Here is a 21,141-nt window from a genome sequence, read left to right on the forward strand (position 1 = left end):
TGGAAACAGAGCCCGTATGCAATCACGTACTAATGATGTATTCTGATTATTTAGCTTTCTGCCTGACGCAGTTCATTTCAAGAAGTGCACGATGACAGAGCGTGGAATTAAATGGGCTTGTGAGTATTGTACGTACGAAAATTGGCCATCTGCAATCAAATGTACCATGTGTCGTGCTCAGAGACCTAGTGGAACAATTATCACGGAAGATCCATTTAAAAGTGGTTCAAGTGATATTGGTCGAGACTGGGATCCTACAAGCACCGAAGGAGGGAGTAGTCCTTTGATATGTCCAGATTCTAGTGCAAGACCAAGGGTTAAATCATCTTACAGTATGGAAAGTGCAAATAAATGGTCGTGCCACATGTGCACGTACTTGAACTGGCCAAGAGCGATAAGATGTACTCAGTGCTTGTCTCAACGTAGGACCAGGAGTCCCACGGAGTCCCCTCAGTCTTCAGGGTCTGGTTCAAGACCAGTTCCTTTTTCTGTTGACCCGTGTGAGGAATATAATGACAGAAATAAACTGAACACAAGGGCTCAGCACTGGACTTGTTCCGTTTGTACATACGAAAACTGGGCGAAGGCCAGGAAATGCGTTGTGTGTGATCATCCCAGACCTAACAACATCGAAGCAATAGAACTGGCAGACACAGACGAGGCTTCTTCAATCATAAACGAGCAAGACAGAGCTCGGTGGAGGGGGAGCTGTAGTAGTGGGAATAGCCAAAGAAGATCTCCGCCTACAACCAAACGCGAATCCGATGTGAAAATGGACTTCCAAAGAATTGAACTGGCTGGAGCTGTTGGCAGCAAGGAAGAACTTGAAGTTGACTTCAAAAAACTAAAGCAAATAAAAAATAGAATGAAAAAGACTGACTGGCTGTTTCTAAATGCTTGCGTGGGTAAGTTGCTCGTTGCTACCTTATGCTGTTAGCGTAGCAGTTGGGTGTTTGGGGAGAATGAGGATTTGAGAGTAAACTTGACATTTGGTTTTGAAACAGTTTTTTTAATCCTTGTGTTTTAAGTTTTGAGTAAACCTGAACTAACACCTGCTAATGGAGGGTGCAGAGTTCATTCATAAACTGAATAGGGTTAGACATGTTTCGCAGCTATGCGTGGGTGGTTTTGTCGTCTTGTTGGAATAAATCTCCTCGTAACAAAATCCTGTTGTTCTGCTGTGTAGTCCAAAAGTAGAGAAAGCTGTAAAACCAATACAGAGAACACTGTAGTACATACAGTATTGTATTTAAAAGAAAAAAAAGCCTTTGCTGGATATTTGAAATTACTCCTCTCTTTGCTATAGCGAGATACGCTAGTAGAAGCAGCAGCTGCAGCTTGGGAGTATTTGTAAACAGTGTAGAGCTCACAACAGTACAAGATGCTCTGTCAGATGTTAAAAATAACACCAAAATATGTAGCTCCAAGAAACTGCATGTGTAATACTGACCTTGACAGTAATAATGTTGTGTTAATACAGATACTGTGGTGTAAATGTTTACAGGCTTTCTGAAAGTATTTTTGTAGGCAACTGCTTCAAAAAATTCAAATGCAATTTTGTTTTATGTTTTAGTGCCTTCCTAAGGAAATTGTGGATAATTCTTCCAGGGCTGTTAAAGATCAGAGACATGTGAGAGCAGGGTTTTTGCCAGTTATTGACCTTGTGAGTTAACTTTTGTGCTGTAACTTCCCGGAAGCAGCTACCTTTTGCCCTAGCATACACGCAGATTAAACACTTGAAATACACCACTATTTTTAGTGTAAAACACTTCATCTTAAACTGTAGCAGTGCTAGGATGTCTCGTGCTGTTCCTCAGGGTTTCATGAAGTCATTTGATGGCATTTTGGTTTTTTGGTTGCATAAGTAGCTTCAGAGACATTTCATTCGGGAGAATAGCTAGATTTCCTGGTACCTTAAGCTGCTCACATGCTAGCAGACACACAGAGCCTTTTTCTTCTGAAATGAAGCAACTGAAATTCTGTATGACACTAAGTTACTAAATAGCTGAGATCAGTTGTTGGAGGTCATTCCTGTGGCTCCCAAGCATCTCTCTTGAATTCTAATAGCAGTTGTATTACATGTTAGGGCTTTTTTCCTCTGCTTTTTCAGCAGTGCTTTTTTTTTTCGATATTCTGGTGTTACTGAAAATATCCTGCCTTTTCAGACTTAATCAGTGTGGACATGGTAGTAATCTTCTATTTAAGAATGTGAACTTATTTGTGTTTAAAGTTGCTCGTGCTTATAAGTTTCCATGTGAAATTTAAAACTGTACAAATTCTGTAAGGCACTAATGAGTTGGTTCTCCTCAAATGAACGTAGCTTGAAGGTATCTCAGAGGTGTCCTGATAACTTGATGAGAAAGCTGTGGTTCAAAGGGAGTTGTGTGTGCTGAATCTCACTACTGTTCTGCTAAGAGCTCATGGATTCCTTCCTGTAACTTAAACTTACTATACTTCGATAAGTTCTATAAGAAAAAAAGGCAACTGAAGCTGTTAATAATGAATCCTTAATTTCAGAATTTCACTTTGCATGTCACAGCCGTCATGTTTTTCCAAATGTTGCTGGCAGCAGGAGTTACCTTAGGAAGACCACTTAAAGCTTCACAGCGTCTTGTGTGCCGAGCTCTCTGGATGCTTTGCAGAGCACATCTGCGTGGGAGGGGTGTAGCAGTTCAGTAATTCGAAGAGCAGCAAGCCTCGTTTGTGCTAGTTGTCTTGTTGTCTTAGTGTGACGTGCTTGAAGCAACTTGAATCTTGATTGAACAATTTGGCCTGAAGCACATGTTCTTACCATCAAAATCAACTGAGTTATTGTGGCTTAATAAGTTATTGTTTGCTAGCCAGCTGGAGAGCTCGTGTGAATCTTTAGCTGAGCTGAATGCTTGTCAGTTTTTAGACAAACACAGCTACAAAATAATAAAAAAAAAGTTAATACTAAATGTCAGGTAAGCCTGTGGAAGTGGGTAGTGGCAGAGCTGGTACGAAGTCTCTCAGCGTAGCTCAGGTGACGAGCAGTGGCTTGTTAGGGTTCAGTGCCTTCAGATGGCACCCATCTCTTGTGCAGGGTCTACTTACTCCAAGTCTTTCTAATGTGGCAGAGATTAATCTTTATTTGTGACTTCAGGGGAAGCTACACCTGGTCCATCCAACAGTTTTGAACTGATCAGAGCAGCAAGAGTAGGAGCGGTCCTTGGCAAGACAAGGCTACTACCATCAAGGCCTCTACTTCGTTCACCTGTAGGCCGTACAGACCGGGAGGAGCGCTCCTCCTGTGTTTCAGCACGAGCAGTTTCCTTGATGCAGGATGTTCCTTCCTAACCAGGCTTAGCAGCGTCACCTCTTTCATACTCTGCAAGTCAATGTAGCTGAATGTGTTGGTTTTGTTCCTGACTTGTTTTTGTACAGCAGTTGTTAAATCCTTCAAATGATCCCTTTTCAAAAGGATGAGGTTTTAGAGCTAGGATTCAGTGTGTTTTAGTTACCGAAATCAAAGCACCTAGCAAGTGGGGCTGTTGAGTGACGTGACACCACTCTTTCATTTGTGTTGGCCTAATATGAGGCTAATGCAAAGACCAAGGTGACTCGATTCTTGGAGAGAAGAATTTAAAAAAAAAAAAGGTAATATATATTTAAAATTACCCTCCAGTGTGTAAGCAGAGCAGTGGTGCCGTGGGGCCAGGTAGAGCTGGGTTAAGTGCCTGCTTAAAGGTGGCTCTGGGGTGAGGTAGTACAAACGGAGGAGGATGGTCACAACCCCAGTACCTGTAGAGTTTGGGGTGTGGTGCTTCAGGGCTGGCCTCACAGTGGCACTGGCAGAGTGTGGTTGCTGCAAGGTGCTTCTGGGGGTCCTCGGGGTGTGTGTTTAACTCCTGAGCTTGAACTGTAGCTCGCAGGTTAAGGGTAAGCTGTATTTCTTCTCCTTTTCCTTTCTCTTCTGCTCCTACATATTAACTGCTGCAGGAGTGTGCTTTTTCTTTTCAAGCTCAGGTCAGTAAGGTAGCTTCCATCGTGGGCCAGACTTTTTGCTGCAGATGGCGTCTCCAAAATCAACCAGGCATGCATTCCTCCTCTCTGTCTGAGAGAAACAACTAGGAGTATGTTTCCTAAACAAACTCCAAATATTTGGAGCAATCCGTAATGAATCTTGTTTTGCGGTGCGTCCTTAAAAGGACTGCTTGCTCATTCCTGATATTCCGACGTATGCCTGCTTAGTTTTTCCTTTGTCAACTACTTTCTTATTTTTTTCCCCTCTGTCGCTTTCTCATATTTTCTGAAGCAGTGCCAGGTGTCTTACCCAAGCATCCGCCAGCCTCGTGGGGAAGGAGAGCAGCCCTGCCTAGATGTAGGGGGTGTTCACTGGGCAGCAGCCTGGTGCAGCTGGAGGGGAGGGAGGCCGCCTTCCTTCTGCGGGGCATGGGGCTCCTCACCGGCAGTCGGAGCACCCCGGAGGGCCCGATGTCCCAGGTTCCAGCTGGCACGGCCACCCAGGTGGTACTCCGAGCTGCTTCTTGCTGTCCCCCTTCCGTTTTCGTGCAGTACGCCTGGAAAGCAGTCCTGCTGATGAAAGCAAAGCTTGCTAGGTTTGACTGAGGGCTGTTTTAGTGGGGGGTGGTTCTTTGGTTGCTGGTTAACAAGCCCAGAGCAGTTTCCTCGTCACCCAAACCCTGCTGTGGGCTGTCAGAGCTGTAGTGAGGGAGTGGGAAGTGTATGGGTGGAAACGAGCACAGGAGGTGGGGAGAGGCCGTGCGTCGCGCCTTCCTAGTGTCACTTCAGGCTCTCCTGACGTGTCTGGGGGAAGGGAGGCGTGAATCAGTCACCGACAGGTGATCACCTGCCGTGCTGGCCGTGGCTAAATACAGCAAACAGGGCCTGGTGAATGACCGAGGGAGAAGGCCCTGTGTGAGCTGTACGACCTGTCCTCCTTCCTTCCCCCGGTACCTCGGGACGCTGGGAAGCGTGATTCGGCCAACTCCTCGTCCGTGCCAGGTAGCAGTGATGTAACGTGGAGCTCTTGCCTGGATGAGGAACATCCTGGTGTGTCTTGTTCTGTATCACACACCTGTGTTCTGTCACAGCTGCATTTGTGCTCGTGTGTATTGTATACGTGTTCCTGCTGCTGTGTATCTTCCAGACCATGGAAGACTTTGCGTTCCTTACTCCTTGGTAGAAAACCTGGACTCCTGAAGTAGATTTTTATTTAGGACTCTTGACTCCTTTTAAAGTCTCGGTGATGTTTTATGCTAAAAATAACTGAGTAATGACCAAGGATAGTTATTTGCCTTGGAAACAGCAATAATTAACTTTTAAAAATCATTCATATTTCTCTATCCTGCCTCTGTATAGGGTGCAACTGTGGAAGCAAGTGATCAGCCGTCAGTGCAGCTGGGGGTTGGAAACATCTGACAGATAGGAGAGGGCACAGGGAGCTCCTCCAGCAGTTCTCCATGTGTGTTCTGCTCTGCCTCCTAATAACGTGTTGGGAGCGTGCTGTGTGGACTCTGGGTGTAAGGGCTGTTTGCATGGAAAGAAGAACGCTATGCGCTGGATGGCCTCCAGTTTGAGGTACAGGTCTTCTTGGAAGCTGCTTATTCTTAAGTTGCTGCAAGTTGCAGAGCTTGAGAAACTGAGAATGCAACATGCAGAGGGGGTTCTGCTTCACGCTGTCGTTGCCTAGAGGGTGATCTGCCGATGATTGTGTGCCGGGACTAAGGAGGGTGTCAGGAGACCTCCCAGAGATGAAGCACTTCCTTCTCCAGTCCAGCTCACGTTGTTTACCGTAGCATTGTCACCTCCTCAATTCGAAGAAATCTCTCATTTTTGGGTTGTTCTTTAGCTGCTTTATCCGAACCCAAAGGCTTGTTCACACTTTTCCACTAACTTAGCAAAAAAGTTCTATTTATGTAAGCAGGTGTGTTGGGGATTTTCACTGTCTTCAGCTTGGTTTGTTTCATTTCAGCTTAATCCTGTTCAACCTCTTCAAAGATTGAGAATGCCTGTGCTGTCGTGCATGCAAGCCTGCATGTCTGCCTCTGGATGAAGGGTTTTTTTTTTTTTTTTTTACAGCTTTTGGGGGTCAGGAGCCTGCTGCAGTCGGTTGCTGTCTGACCCACGGCATCTTGCTGCTCTGTGGTAGCTCTCCTGTGTCCGCAGCAGGTCAGAGGAGGTATTGTTGAGGAACCTGTAAGGAAATCAACAGCAAGTGTGGTCAAAGTGAGGGTTAATATTCTCTGTCCTTGCTTGCCTTTAGTCTCTCCCTGTGTATTTAAACCTGGGAGCTGTCGGAAGAGCTGGTGGCCCCTTGTCCTGACCCCACGCTCCAGTTCTGCCCGGTTCTGTCCCCCTCAGCCTCCCAGCTGCCCTGTGCAAAAATGGCAGAGCTGCATCGCAGTCTCTTTGAAAGAACCGGAGTAGCGCATTTGCAGGCTGTGCCAGCCTGCCTGCTCCAGAGAGAGGGAAGTAAATAAAGGCTGCCGTACGGTGTTTTCTTCGGGAACTTTACACCTGGAGGTTTAGAAATCGTTGAGACTGTGCAGTTAAGGCAAATAGGATTTAGCTTTGTAGGTAGCTTGTAAGCTGTTGTATATTTCCAAGTTTGCTTAGCTGCACTAAACCTTGTAAATATTTACATGTTCTAAAGAATAAATTTAATAGTATCGTAGCTGAAGTAGTTCTAGTTCTTGCAACTAGCCTAATTACGGGGTTATTAAATGTGAGCAAAGATAACAGCTGCTATCTGATGAAGATGGTTGTAACGGTTGTAGCAGGAACAGTGCAGGAGCAGCCTTGTGCAAACAGTCGTTAGTGGGTAACTTAATATTTTTAAACTTGGAGATAAGGAAGGTTATTCAAAAAGGCTATTGCCTTATGTGCACTGAGGTCGTGTATTCCAGGTCTGAGCTGTCTGTAAGAGCTTGGGCTTTACTAGCAGAAGAAAAAACATTGGCTCCCAGTGCTGTGAACGAAGACTGTAGGAAGAGGAAATGGCTGAGTGGTGCATGGGAACACAGCTGAACCCTTGTGACTTCTCTTGACTTGCGTGCAGCCCTTGATGCTGTCCCGTCGCTGAGGGTGACAGGCTGTAGTCATGTGCGTTTGCTTTGCTTAATGCACAGACTTTTTTTGGTGATGAGGGAGGGGAGAGGGGACCTGCTGGTCACAGAGCAGCGCCTGTGGCTTGCGGTGTCAAGCTGCCGCTTCTGGAATGCGCTTTAAAGAAAAACTATCCTTGCTGTGGCTCAGGAGTGTACCCGGTGTTGTAAGGAGCCGTTTGCAGACGTGGAGCTCGTGTAAACAATCAGAGCTGTGCCCCAGCCAGAGCTCTGGCTGCCCGAGCACGCGGGATGCTATGTGAACAATCTCGAGGCAAATGCCACTCTTCCCTTGACATTTCCACAGCGCGAGGAATGCGGTGGGTGTCAGCGGGGAGCGATCCAACTGGCACGGGCTGTATCGGAACACGATTCAAAGGCTGCTTGTTTAGCTAATCAGGCACTTGTGTCTTATGAAACGTAGTGAATTATAGCACCAGTAAGTACTTCTGTAGCATTGCTTGTAAATCGTGTTTTGTTTAGCTGTGTTTAAATAAAGCAATGAATTGGAGGCTATCATCCATCCATCCGATAGAAATCAAAGCCCTAGGAATGTGCCTCCCCGTGTCAACAAAAACACGAAGAGCTCATTTCAGAGCGGTGATGCAGAATTGAAGAATTACAGACTGTCTTGAATTTTGCGTGTAGGCAAGCTTACCCCCCTCATTTTGTGGCAGGACCTGCATTTCCTGGTGCAGATTTCTGACAGTTTGTTTCAGAAACTGCTGTGTCTCCGCTCAGCGTTGGCTTTAGCCTTGGATTGTGCTGGCTGGCACCTGATGGACTGTCAGCAGCTTACCCTGCTCTTCTGAAGCAGCTCAAACAGGGTAGATATTTGGGTAGGAAGGGCCGAAGGGGTTTGTGGTGACCACAGAAGAGGCTGTGCTGTAGTGATGCTCGGGGTGCTTCCCTCGGGGTATTCTGGTGCAGACTAGCACCAGGCATTACAGCATGCAGCAGGTTTGCAAGAGCAAACTTCTTATAAGGAGACAGACCCATAATGAGCTCTGTAGGGGGGGAAAAAATGTGCAAAACAAGCCCGGTATGGTTTGATTTTGTGTGCCTTGCTCATCTGTTGGGACTCTGTTACAGCAGAGCTAGGGCACACCTCGTGGTGCATCCAGAAGCAAGCTCGCCTGGATTTGTGGTGGAAGGGAGCTGCTGCCACTTTTTTTCTTTAGTCATTTGGCTGCCTGGGTTAAAGAATAGAGGATGACCAGATCTGGTGCTTGCACATCCCCTCTTCTCCACAGCTGTAAGCGCTTGCTTGATGCATCATTTAGGGCACCTCCACTGTTGTTTAAGTCTCACAGTGTTGCCAACCCCATACCTAAAGCACACTTACAATCTCAGTTTTTATAATGAAGTCTTGAAAGCATATAGGGATTGCCCATTTTTCATGTATGTATTCTCATTAGCTTAAATCCCACCAGTGAGTTTTAGAAATGTGCTCTTCAAATGAAAACTTGTATAACAACCTCAGTAATTAATTCTAGGACATGGAAGGAACTTCTTGGAATGCCAAGTATTGCAAGACTTGGGAATAAACTGCAAGAACTGGCAGTACCGCGTACAGCACATGTCACTGATTTAGGTCCTTGTTGCAGCTTGCAGTAAGTGCTTGAAGGCATTGCAAAACCTCACACGACTGCCTCCCGGCATCAGTTGTTGCTGAGGTTTGATGGTAGGAAGCTGCTGTAGCAGCTCTCTGTGGGGGCTTAAAAAGAGTAACGACAAATACCTGGGCACTGTCTGGGGGCTGTAGTAGCGTGTGCTACGATGCAGCGTGTACTTGGCGGCCTGGTTCACTGGAACTGTTGGGAATTTTGGGGTCTGATCATCTGTCACCAAAAAATCATTAGGGATCACACGGGATGTTTGATTCTTTTAATTTTGATGCCTTCAAAATGTAAGGGTACGAAGTGACTGCTAATCTTTAGCAAGATGTTGTCCCTAAGTTAATGTAACAATACAAAGGGTGTCGTAAGGTAGCAGAGAATCTGCTCTTCCGTCAGGATTCTTCTTTCCCTGTGGTTTCTTGAGTGTTTGCTAACAGGTGATCTTGAGCCGAAGCTGTGGTGTAATTAACCTTAAGAAAATGAGTCATGAGAAACTGGACGACTTCGAGATCTATGTATACATGCAGAGCTACAGTGATGCTTCACAAGCAGCCTTGGTACCACCTTAGCAGTTTCCCAAGTACGCGGTGTTATGGAAGTGAAATGCTACAGTTGGCATCCTTGGGATGAATGCAGCACGCACTGACACAACCGTACCTTTTCCCTTAGTATGCCTTAGTTCCACCCAGAAGTGGAAATGTAACGGGAGCACGGTTGTGTTGGTCGTATATCCCATGTTGTGGTCCTCTAATTAATGTTTTTTTAGAGTCTTGAAACTCTGACCAGTGCATTGACCAGTGACAGGGCTTTTCATTGAAATGAAATAGGACTTCTGAGTGCTTGAGAAAGTGGTGCGTGTTGTATGACCGAAACCTGCGGTGGCATTTGTTGCTTTTGACTATGCTTGAAATGAGTAATCTAACTTTCAGCTGTGGAGGCTTAATAAGTAGAGCCGATAACTTTGAAGAGAAATGTCTTGCAACTGATAATCCATTTTCATTCTGCATTTTTTGTGAAAGCTTTGCAAGCTCTTTGTATTAATTTATAAATTGTTTAAATGGTGAACTTTCTGGTCAACTGAAGAACCATTTCCCAAGTCCTAGACTAACCAGCAACCCAGTGGTTAGTGTTCTTCTTCCCCGGTAATATGCGCTTCTTTCTCTTTTCCTTTTCTGTCTGATGTTTGATTTCTTTTTTTAAATCCTGAGCAGGAGTGAGTGCCCCGATTGAAACTTCCCCCTTCCCTTTTGATGGATTTTTTGAGTCTTTGTAAAGTTGAGTGAGGGAAAGACTTGTTGCTTCTTCCAGTATCATGGGCTGTAGGTAAATACCGGCTCAACTGCTGACTAACAAACTGGCACAGAGGTATAGCTGCAGAAGATGGGGGAGAGGGTTTTCTTGGTGTTGGGGTCTGTGTTCTTACTCTTCTGCTTGTGAGCTGCTGCAAATTGAGGTTCTTCATAACGGTGAGTTAGTGTTCTGTTTTTTTCTCCGTTAAAGATGGCTTTAAGGTTCTGCTTCTTCAACTCATGCTTCACAAGAGAACAACGTAGTGCTATCTAAAATAACATCTTAACTTCAAAATCCCTTCAACTATACCTTCAAAAAAAAGTCTTAGATTGGAGTCGATACTGGTAAAGACGATTCCACCACACCTTGTAGATGATGGATTCTGGTAATCGCAGCTAAGGAATGCGTTCAGCATGAATGGTCTTGATATGAATGTGGCACACAACTTAGATTCCTGGGGACTGTAGAAGATACCAGGGCTCTTCCCATATCTTGCTTTAGAAACTACAGCAACACAAAGTTGATGCAATGTGTGTTTGTGGGTGTGGTTTCTCTTTAATTCTTTGAATTATTCTTTATATCGTTACTCTCAGAGTAACTGAACAATAACTGTAAGTTCAGTTAGTAGCAGAGAGCGTGAGCTGAAACGTGTTCAGTATCCTCTTCCAACAATATTCTAAAATATACTTGGAAGAGAGAGTCTTATTTCAAAAACCACATTAAGTGTTTGATTTCTTAGATCTGTTGGTTTGTTTTTAAGGTAAGTTAACAAGGGAAGATACAATACAGTAACCTCTGTACTATGAATGACTTTCCTTCAATGCTGTTGATCAAATGAAACGATAGCGAGGATGTTCTGCTAGGTATTTCTTGGCACAAGGGTCCTTAGCACCTCTTGATAGCTGGCTTTTGATCTGCCATATCTTCCAACTATTTTGGGTAGTAGAAAGAGCCTAGAAGGCAAGGTAAGTTTAAGTATAGATACTTTTTTTTCTTGTTTCCCTTTGGAAAAAAAGATCATTTGCAAGTTTCTTGATATTCAGTTGATTTTCATGTGTTCGGTCTGCATTAGACTATGTAGAGGTAAACTCTGTTAAATAAGGGCTTGGTCCAGAGCAGCCCGTTTGCTATCTACAACGAATTGATTTCCAATTGTTTACTCCCCCTTCAGGAGTTGTAGAAGGTGATTTAGCTGCTGTTGAAGCTTACAAGTCATCAGGAGGAGACATTGCCCGCCAGCTTACCGCAGATGAAGTACGCCTGCTAAATCGTCCTTCTGCTTTTGACGTCGGGTACACGCTTGTACATCTAGCGATACGCTTCCAGAGACAAGATATGCTAGCGATCTTGCTTACGGAGGTGAGTTACTTGGGCTGCTGCGTGGAGTGAATAGGAACTTTATGTAACGGTGCCTTTGTTTGCAGCCAGTGACATGTAACTTGATGTGCCAGCAGATAGACACTGACGTTGTTAGAGGATATGAACTGCTGCCTTGTGCCTTTTTTCTCTCGATCTTTCTCCCAAAGAAGCAAATTTACTTAAAAACTGTATGGATCTGGTGGTCTTGAGGACATTCAGCTCGCCTATTAAAACGTGCGGTCTTGGCACGTGTTCTGACCTCACCGGTGTGGAAGCTAGCTATTGTGTGGCTTCCTGTGCTTTGGGTGGGGGAGAGGAAATGCCCCGAAGGCAGAACACTGAGATCAATGGCAGCTTAACTTTTTTGAGTTCTGTTAATGAATAAGTCTACCTGACAATGAATTGCTCTTTCCTTTCTTCTCTGGGATTCCTGGGAGCAAATACCTTGCCCTGCAAAATTATTCCATTTTTCCACTCTTCCCTGTTGCATAGACTAGCTGGTTCCTCTGACTTTTTGCTCTGGCATGTTCCATTTCCTTGTGTTTTTTTCTCTGGAGCACCTTACTTCTGGTGATCTTTGCCTATGGTTAGTCCCTCCCTCTTGGGAGGCCTATAGCTATTGCTACGTTTCTTGGTTTTCTTTGTTCTTAGATTTAGTTTCTCACCTGATCAAAGACAAAATTTTACTCTACTGTTGCCCCTCCTTTATTCTGCCTGCCTGCTGCCCTCCCTGTTTTGATGCGTAATGCAACTTTGAAGCGTGTGTTCATGAGGAAAGCAGCCTGCCTCAGAAGAAGTGCACGAGGATGATGGAATGCGTAGGGTTGAGTAATTAAACAGAGCAGATGAAGCAAGACAAATGGACCTAAAGTCTTGACGGGTACATACTTACTTGTGACTAACACCAGTACTTTTTGTGCAGCTCACATAGTTTTCCGTGTGGATAAAGTTGATTTGCTGCAAAACAAAAATGAACAGAAAATTCTGTAAGAGTATCAGTTGTTGGAAATACTTAAGTCTTTGAAAATGTCTAGCGCTACTTGAGCCGTAGTGATACCCTCCTTTGCTAGGGTATTAACTAGAGTAGAGAAAATACCTTCTAAAGATTTGTTTAAATATCCAGTGTCAATCCCAATGTCACTTGCCCTGTGTCATTGTATGACTTCCTTTTGCCTCTAAGTAGAATCCAGATAAATAAGTGTCTTACCTTAATAACTTTTGGGAAGCTTCTCAGAAGGAAATTGTCTGTTGTGCTATGGTATTGTATTGTAATGTTAAATGTAGCTGGGGCTCACGTATAAATTTTGAGGTATATTTATCATCTGTTGCTTTTTTTGCTTTCCTATTTCTACTGGAAGTGGTCATCTGTTAATTCATTTATTTGACTTAAAGAGATTTTTTAGCCAGTTTTATGTTACCAGCTGCGTTCTAAATGAGACATTAATTCATTGAGAGTAACTGTGCATTTCATCCTTCAGAGTACTAATGCTTATACCTTCATTGCAGCACTTACTAAAAAAAAAAATACTTCTCCCTGATGGAGATGACTCCAAGTCTTCATACCGAACTAGAAACAATGCTGAGTGCAGTAACTGTTATGTTCCAGGTGTCACAGCATGCAGCGAAGTGCATTCCTGCCATGGTGTGTCCAGAGGTCACAGAACAAATTCGTCGCGAAATTGCTGCATCTCTTCATCAGCGGAAGGGAGACTTCGCTTGCTATTTTCTGACTGACCTTGTAACGTTTACGTTACCTGCAGGTAGCTACGAAATTCTTCTGCTCCTAAGTGGTTGGGTTTTTCTGGTTGGTTGATTTGTTTTTGTGATCTGGTTGAGAGTTGCTAGTTTCAGATGTGTATTTTGACTCTTTGCGGGTGGTGGTGTGTGTAGGTTTTATTTTTGGTTTTTAATAGTCGAGGTTAGATCTAGTAGTTGAAATCCCTTACTAACACTCAGTTGTGCACTCTTCTACCTGTACTTTATTCTTGTGAAGTTGTTATTCTCCTCAAACATGAGGAAATAGAAAAGTTGAGTCATGTAGGGAAAGGCTGTGTAAAGATGGGAGCTCAGATGTTTCTGGGCTCTCATAGGATTTTTCCCGTAGCTATGTTAGTTTTCAGTCCTTTCCTATAATGCCCAGAGCTATTCTTTAGTTATGTACTGATTAGAGCAGTAACACTTCATGAATACTTTGATGTACTCGGAGATCAAGAGAACGTTTTTCAACTGCTTGCTCATTAACAAACCAACCACCACCACTAAAAACTATTAGAATATATTATATAGATATATATCTATATTTAATTTTCATTAGCTGTTTCCCTTTAATAGAAGTACTACCAGAGGTAAGAAATACATAGATGTAAATTCCACCGATCAGTAGATTCATCTGTCCTTTTTGTAAAGCAGTAGCAGTGTAAGAATTCTGTCTGGAACCTCCTGTGGCTAAATGGTCGCAAGCCTGCCTTATTTTTATACCCTTAACTTTTCCATACAATATACGGTCCCTTATGTGTATCCGCGTGTGTGCACAGGTATATAATATATATTTTTACCCTGCAAAAACAAGTATTGGAGTTCTAGCAGGTGCAATAGTGCTGATTGTCTGACCAGATACAGGAATCACAAAAGTTTCTCCCATTATGCAACTTCACCTTTCTCTAACGTGGATGTGTAACTGCAGGTTCTGTTCGTAAAGTTTTTGGACCAGTTGTTAGTACTGGCGCTTGCCATGCCACAGCTCTGTAGTTTTCTCACTGTCTTCTAACCTGCAAGCTGTGGCCTGCAGACCGTTGGGGTTATCTAAACTGTTTTGTTGATGCTTACATGGAATGACTGAAGGTTGGTCTTCTGTACAAGACCAAGTCCCTTGGCAAACAGTACCTGTCCGCTGGGCGAGACCAGAGGGGAAGGCTTCCAGAAAGGTGGAAAACTGCTACTCTGAATTGAAGTGGTCCTAAATACAGTAGGGGTGAAAATGCTTTTTTCCTGTCAGTGTGGTTCTCTACTTCGCTTTTGCCTTCAGAGAAATCTGTTCTTACTTTTCATGTGCTGTGACGATCCTTTCTGTGTAAAAGGTGTGCTGGTCAGTCTGAGATCTCTATTTTAAAATAGTGTGCTCTGTGAAGCCTACGATCACAAATGACAGATCTGAAAGATAAGTTTTTACAAAAAGAGGTTACAGAAGGTAGGGCAAAAGCTGTTACATAAATTCTCCTGAGCATCAACTGGCAACATTTCTCTTTTATGGTAACATTAAGTGATTTTTTTGTATCTTTTTCAATTTTTCCAGATATTGAAGACTTACCGCCCACAGTCCAAGAAAAGTTATTTGATGAAGTACTTGATAGAGATGTTCAGAAAGGTAAACGTTCTTGAGAATGGCTAGAATTTCTCTCTGCTTGTCAGTAGAGAATACTCCTCTTCAATAAAATGTACATGTGTAAATGTGGCATTATTGCCTGAAGTTGTTTTCAATATAGATTTGATGCTTTCAAGTTAATCTCTACCCTGAAATTATTTTAACGTTTACATTCTATATAAGAGGCAGAGTGAGAATGGAGTCTTTAGAAATTATTTCTAATGTGTCTTTGGATTTCTTTGTGTGTCCTTCTGTTGTTAGCTTGTTTTTTTAGCTTTACAGCTTCAAGTCACAAGCTCTTTAAAGAAAACTGAACGGTTTTCTTCTTTGGTAGTAATCCTGAAGCAATTGATGTGATGTTTCTTTAAGGCTAGCATATGTTTTTTTCCTTTTCCTGAGAGCACATAGCCCAGGGAAGTTCCTTTAGCTGCTGTAGTTAATCTGTATTTGTAGTATGAGGGAAAATTAGTTTTAATCATGTAAATGGGTAAATTTGGTGAGATTACGCTATTAGTGTGCTGTTTGGATTCAGAGACTTCAAATGCAAAGGAGATTTTAAGACACTGTCATATTGCAGAGCTAGAAGAGGAATCTCCCATCATTAACTGGTCGCTGGAACTGGGCACCCGCTTGGACAGCAGGTTATATGCACTTTGGAATCGGACTGCAGGGGACTGCCTGCTTGATTCAGTACTACAAGCTACTTGGGGCATTTACGACAAAGATTCAGTGCTGCGGAAAGCTCTTCACGACAGTTTACATGACTGCTCACATTGGTAAGTTTTTATGCCAACTCGAGACAGCTTTCCACGTAGCACAGTAGCTGATTGTAGTATACCAACAGAAAAAAGCAAACTTGTTCTGGGCTCTGTGGATCAAAGGTGTTGAGTCAGTGTGATTCATGTTGTAATCTAGTTCTAGCTTACTTTAAACACACCGCTGGGAACTTGGGCATCCTGACGTCAGTGATGGTTTGTGATCTTCAGCAAGTAGCATATAAAACAAAGTAAATATTTCATGCTCTGTGCTTGTCAGGAGTGCACTCGCAGCAGTTAGAACTGGAATTTCTGTATCCTTCAGTGCAAATCATATACACGCTGTGTCTCGCTGCTGTTGGTGGACAGTTTGCGGAAGATTGTTAGAAGATAGCCTTTAATTCCTATATGAAGTTTTCAGTATTTTCCTTCCATCTGCTCAGTTACAGCTTTATTCAGTGCTGCTCTTTTTGTTCCTGTTCTGTCTGCTCAAATAATGGCAGTAAAGCACAGAGTGTTGACATTTAACTAGTGCTGTCATTTAGCTGTAGAATTAATTTATCTTTCCGAATTAACTTGTGGTGCTTTACACTGGCGACCTTCTTTAGTCCCATACTGTGGTTTGCCTCTGGAAGGAGAACTTTTGTAGTTGAAACCCAGCTGGTCTACACCAACACCAAGTGAGCAACGGGACTAAGGCAGGATATTGGTGAAAACTAAAGTAAGACAGAGGAGGTCAGATTCCTTACGTTCTTGCCATCAAGGACAAACTCTATCAGCCAGCATGCTAGGGGACAGGCTTTCTCTCTTCCTTAGGAAGTCAAAGAAGGTTGACTGTAGGGATACGTTTAAGTAGCTTCTGTGATTGCTGCCCCCAGCTAACCGCTGTTTCTCCAAACACTCAGAATTAGCATCCGGAGCTGGATGCAGTGAAGAGGTGCTTTGCTCTTTTCCTGAGATCGTGTCTCCCAATGGCTCTGTCGCTGCTTTACAGTTGTTTATAGTGGAATGTGCATCTTGACCACACAGGAATGTGCCTGGCAGAGGCAGTTCTGTCATAAATTTCTGTTCTGGCCTTAGAAGATCAGATTTTGTTCTGTATGGTAACAAAAACAAGCATGGTATGCAAAAGCATGCAGCAGACTACTGAGGTTTAAACCAATCTTTCAAAATGTTAACGCGAGCTGTTGTTGGCTTACTGTTGTCAAACATAACGCTCGTCATTTACAGCGTAGTAAGTCTGGTTAAGCTTTTCAGTTCATATTCTAGGCAGAAGTTGCATTTTATTCTGAATTTAGTATTTATTCGTATTGAAAGCACAGGGGTGTGTTTTATCTGGTTCGTACGCACCTTTACAGCTGTTTGAATGCAGGTGCTCACCTTCAGCCTGCATAATGTTATTTACTAGTTTGTCATTAGGGAAATCAGCACAGGTTCTAGTACAGACATCTACAGAGCTGCGTCCTTGATAGGAACTCATCGGCTTCTAGATGGAAATTCTTGAAGAATCAGCTGGCATTTTAGTGGTGATAACATATCAGACTTGAGCCAGAACTCCTTTCTGGGTTCTTAACCCCCCCCCCAGCAGGGTGCCCAGCCCCAGGTCCCGGTGGGTTTGAAGCTCTCCAGGAGCAGCCCCCAGCCCCTCTCTGGGCAGCCTGTGCCAGGGCTGCGGCACCCGCCCAGCACAGACGTGCTGCTGGGGGCCAGGGGCAGCAAGTCCAGAAGATGCCCCATATGTCTGTTATTGTGAGGATGCACATAAACCTACCAAAATATCTTATTAGTAGGTCTTAATGTCTAAAGATTTCAGCAGTAGCTGGGGAAACCAGCTTGGTTGGCGAAGGCTGATAGATACACCAAGATTTTAGGATGATGACATCCTTACTGAGAAAGCATAGGAAAGGTTCTCCCCATCATTTTTTTTCAGATTTTAATTAGTTTGTTTCAATGACTGTTTTTTAATAAGCTGAACTTCAGAATGGTTTCTTTGTTTTTGCGTTGAAGGCCGCTGTTTAAAAGTCGGCTTCGCAGTCTTCGCTAAACCCTTGTTCTTAATGCAAAGCTCTGGTCTTTCGGGAGTACAGTGGTTGGACGGAGTTTAAAATTTAAAAAGTCAGCGTATGCTCTTTAATGCATTTGTCATTTTTCTCTGTAGTTGATTAAGAAAGATAAAACACTGGGACCGAAGTAGCATATGAAGTGCTAATTTTTAATAAAACAAATTAAAACGTTATGACTTAGAGTATAGATGGGATCAGTTGCGTTTTCTGGTATTTACTCTTGTTTTGATCCGTGCTGCTTTATCTCTCCCCCATATAATATTACTCCACTCTTTGCTCCAAAAGCTGACATAAAACAGATTCTGCCTCTTAACTATAGTCTTTTTGAAGTTGATCTGCTGGCAGTTTGGAGTGAATTGGCACATGAGATGGTTAAAGAAGAGAATACCTGTATTGTTTGTGTGAGAACAGTGAGTAATTCTCGTACGTGAAATGGAACGTCTTGGTTTTGTTTGCCGTAGGTCAACACTTCAAAAATAAATAAAGCTAAATAAGACTTCAAAAAAGCTATTACAAGACGTATCAAACTAGCCAGGAGCCTTTTAGGAACTTGCATCTATTACAGCATGTTTGCTGTAGGCGTGATGATCCCAAGTGATTTCTTAAATGAGGATTAGCAAATGGAGTCTCATGAAAATCTTAAAAACCAAACTAAACAAAAAAAAAAAAACCACCCACAAACCTATTTTCCTGATGTATGCTATCTTTCTTCCTGTTTGTTACAGATTTGGGATAAAGGGTTACAAGGGCTGAATACTGCTATCAGACGTACAGTATGTATGTTTGTATGAGTACATATTGTTGTCTTTACCATTCTCTGCCCCCCCCCCCCATATTTTAGGTTCTATACACGCTGGAAAGAATGGGAATCGTGGTATTCCCAAAGCTTTGGTTTACATTTCTCGTTGCGCGAGGAACAGTGGCAGGAAGATTGGGCATTCATACTCTCTCTTGCAAGCCAGGTAAGAAAACTTCTTTCCAATGGCAAGCTTATAAAGGATATTTTAATCTGTCTGAAAAGAAATTTCAGGAACTGAGTGCTCTTCAGGAATAAGGATTTTCTTTTACAAATAAAAGCATTCCTCTTAGGCCAATGATGTTGAATTATTACTGCGAAGGCTCTTCCAGCCAAGTTGGGAAGATTTCACTTAAAATTTTCTTGATCTTACTGTTATGCAGTACAGTATGAAAAAGTTGGATTACATTGGTGCCAAAATGAAGTTTGCAGAGTAAACTAGTACGTAACGGTCTCCTTGATATCCTACCTCTTGCAACACGTATCTCCTAGAACATACCTGTAAATCTGTAAGCTTAAACTAGTGAGGCTTTGGCAATTTGGTATTTACACCACCCCTCCAAAATGAGAACTACATCTCAATAAGCTTCCAACTATAAGAATAGTTTAGCTCCTCTTCTAAAGTGTGTGTAGCTGTTTTTTTATCACTGCTATTTTCCTGTCATTTGTTTTGGATGTCCTCTTTTCCCATCATCAAAAGATATTTACCCTAACCTTTCCCCAAACAAGTGAATTATTTTTAGACTAAATATTTTGCAGAGCTTCACCACTAACTGCAGAATGAGATATGTTAGATTGAATTGGGGAGATGGGACAAAGAATTATTACAGATGATTAAGTTATTTTGCAAGCTGAAATGTTTTTGCTTATCTGTAACTGACATGTGGTAGTCTTCTACTCTTTCAATTTTTGTCAAACCAGATCACTCTTAAAAGCGTTATCTGTCTCAATTTGGAGAATGTTTTTCAAATTTCAAAGTAGAAAGAGTAAGTTCTTTTTCAAATGTTCTCTTTGTTTATGTTTGGTTCAGCCTGGAGCAAGTTTGGAGCAGACACACATTTTTGTACTTGCACATATTCTTAGAAGACCAATTATAGTTTATGGAGTAAAATATTTTAAGAGTTTCCGAGGAGAAACATTAGGATATACCCGTTTTCAAGGTAAGCCTGTTTTTTCAGATTTAATATTAAGAAATGTTTAGCTATAAATCGTGAACATAAAGGCAGTTGAAAGGGGAATGACACAAGCTACTAGATGGAAGGGGGTGGAGTTGCATTTGATGTAAACTTTCTTCTGCTATTAAAAAAGAACAGAACAAACCCCACAAAACTGCCAGTTTTTCATTCTGTGGTGGGCATGCTGCCTTTTACCACAGGGTAAACGAAAAGTCACTTGACCTCCACGCAGCATGCTCTTGGCCTATAATTTATTTAAAGTGTTCTGGGTGGTGCGAACTTATCGGAAGTTGTGCGGTCTGTACTGCTGTAAGACACAGGAGGCTCAACAGATGGAATCTGAAATGTTGCTTGGTGGTGGTAGCAGCAGCTGTAAATGTTCACTTTAAATTGTATTTAGCATTCTTTGAAGGATACTCTCCAGTGTGCTTTATAAACCCGGGGGGGAGGCAGGCAGAAGGTGTTTGTATTCTTTGTATTGGCATCATTACTCTTGAGAAATTATTTGGGTGTTTTTTTCAGCCTTGTTGTTCTGCAGCACTGTAGGAGGTGAATTGTGAAGCAGCCCTAAAGAACGGTGAAAAGGAGTTGCCCTCAAAGCAAGAGGCAGGGGTATACAAAGAAAGGTAGAGAGATTAAAATAGGGTGGAGAATGATAAAGCTGAACTTTTTTTGGTACTTGATTAGAGAGGTGGCCACTTACTTGCATGTATGCCCCAGAGGCCGACAAGGAAGAGGTTCTGTTCACACGCTCCACAGCCAGCCTATTGTGCAAGGTATCAGATTAGGTAGCTCAGTTACACGTGATTACAGAATGCGGGGCAACCGATAAGGCAAATTATTCTCTGCAAAAGCAAGTTCCATGATAGAGTTGAAAGGAAGTCCTTAAATTCCATCGGACAGGTTTCAGTCACTCACGCCGCCCAGCAGGCGCGATGTGAACGCTGACCTGTTCCTCAGCCGGTGCTGCGACTTGGGGCATCTCGGTTGGATTCTTGCTGGTCTTCGTCTTCCTCGTCGGGGCAGACAGTCTAGCCGTCCTTAAGATAAATACAAAGGTGCTATTTTGTTTGGCTGACTCCAGCACAGTTTTGCTTTCGTATATATAGATTTCTAAAGAAGCGTATTTTATTTTAAAAGCCAAATAAGCATTTGGGTGACCTGCCTGTGTATTAGATGCTAACACTTCAATATTTCCCTGTTTACAGGTATAAAAACACAAGAAAGGATAGGGAACATCTGTACATGCTCAGCAGTAAGCAAAACAAATGTGGAGAGCACTGTTCAGTCCAGCACCGTGGCTGTGGTACAGGGCGTTAGGGCATCCGTTTTGCCCAGGGTTCGTCCTCTTGGCCTCAAGTGTATCTGCTTGGCTACTGCCCTGCAGTTGTTTGCACCAATGCATCAGTATTTGTTTATAGCGTAGTAGAGAGCTTCCTGAAACGGATCCTAGAAGCCCCTTTTATTTAAGAATGAAGTAAGCTAACCGTGAGAGGTGGCAAACCCATCATAATTAGAAGAATTCTGGGCTATGGTGTTACAGTCAAATATAACTGCTTACTGAAGACTCTCTGAAGAAGTCTTCAGAAAATCGGAGAAGCTGTTTGGCTTGTAAGTCTTGGGCAGTGACCAAGC

The 21,141-nt window shown here is 43.0% G+C and overlaps 1 protein-coding gene across 6 annotated transcripts in view; it reads left to right on the plus strand.

The window, feature by feature from the left end:
• Positions 1 to 21,141, plus strand: part of ZRANB1 (zinc finger RANBP2-type containing 1) — a 48,983-nt gene that overhangs the window by 20,928 nt on the left and 6,914 nt on the right. For all 6 annotated transcript variants that reach the window (XM_040562937.1, XM_040562936.1, XM_040562934.1 and 3 more), the window contains 7 exons: positions 55 to 905; positions 11,169 to 11,356; positions 12,963 to 13,116; positions 14,649 to 14,720; positions 15,295 to 15,493; positions 18,377 to 18,497; positions 19,362 to 19,491. In XM_040562937.1, coding sequence (XP_040418871.1) covers positions 92 to 905; positions 11,169 to 11,356; positions 12,963 to 13,116; positions 14,649 to 14,720; positions 15,295 to 15,493; positions 18,377 to 18,497; positions 19,362 to 19,491 — 1,678 coding nt within the window. In that variant the 5' untranslated portion in view covers positions 55 to 91. The remainder of the gene's footprint in view (positions 1 to 54; positions 906 to 11,168; positions 11,357 to 12,962; positions 13,117 to 14,648; positions 14,721 to 15,294; positions 15,494 to 18,376; positions 18,498 to 19,361; positions 19,492 to 21,141) is intronic.

Source organism: Cygnus olor, chromosome 7, assembly GCF_009769625.2.
Source record: "Cygnus olor isolate bCygOlo1 chromosome 7, bCygOlo1.pri.v2, whole genome shotgun sequence".
Lineage (NCBI taxonomy): Eukaryota > Metazoa > Chordata > Aves > Anseriformes > Anatidae > Cygnus > Cygnus olor.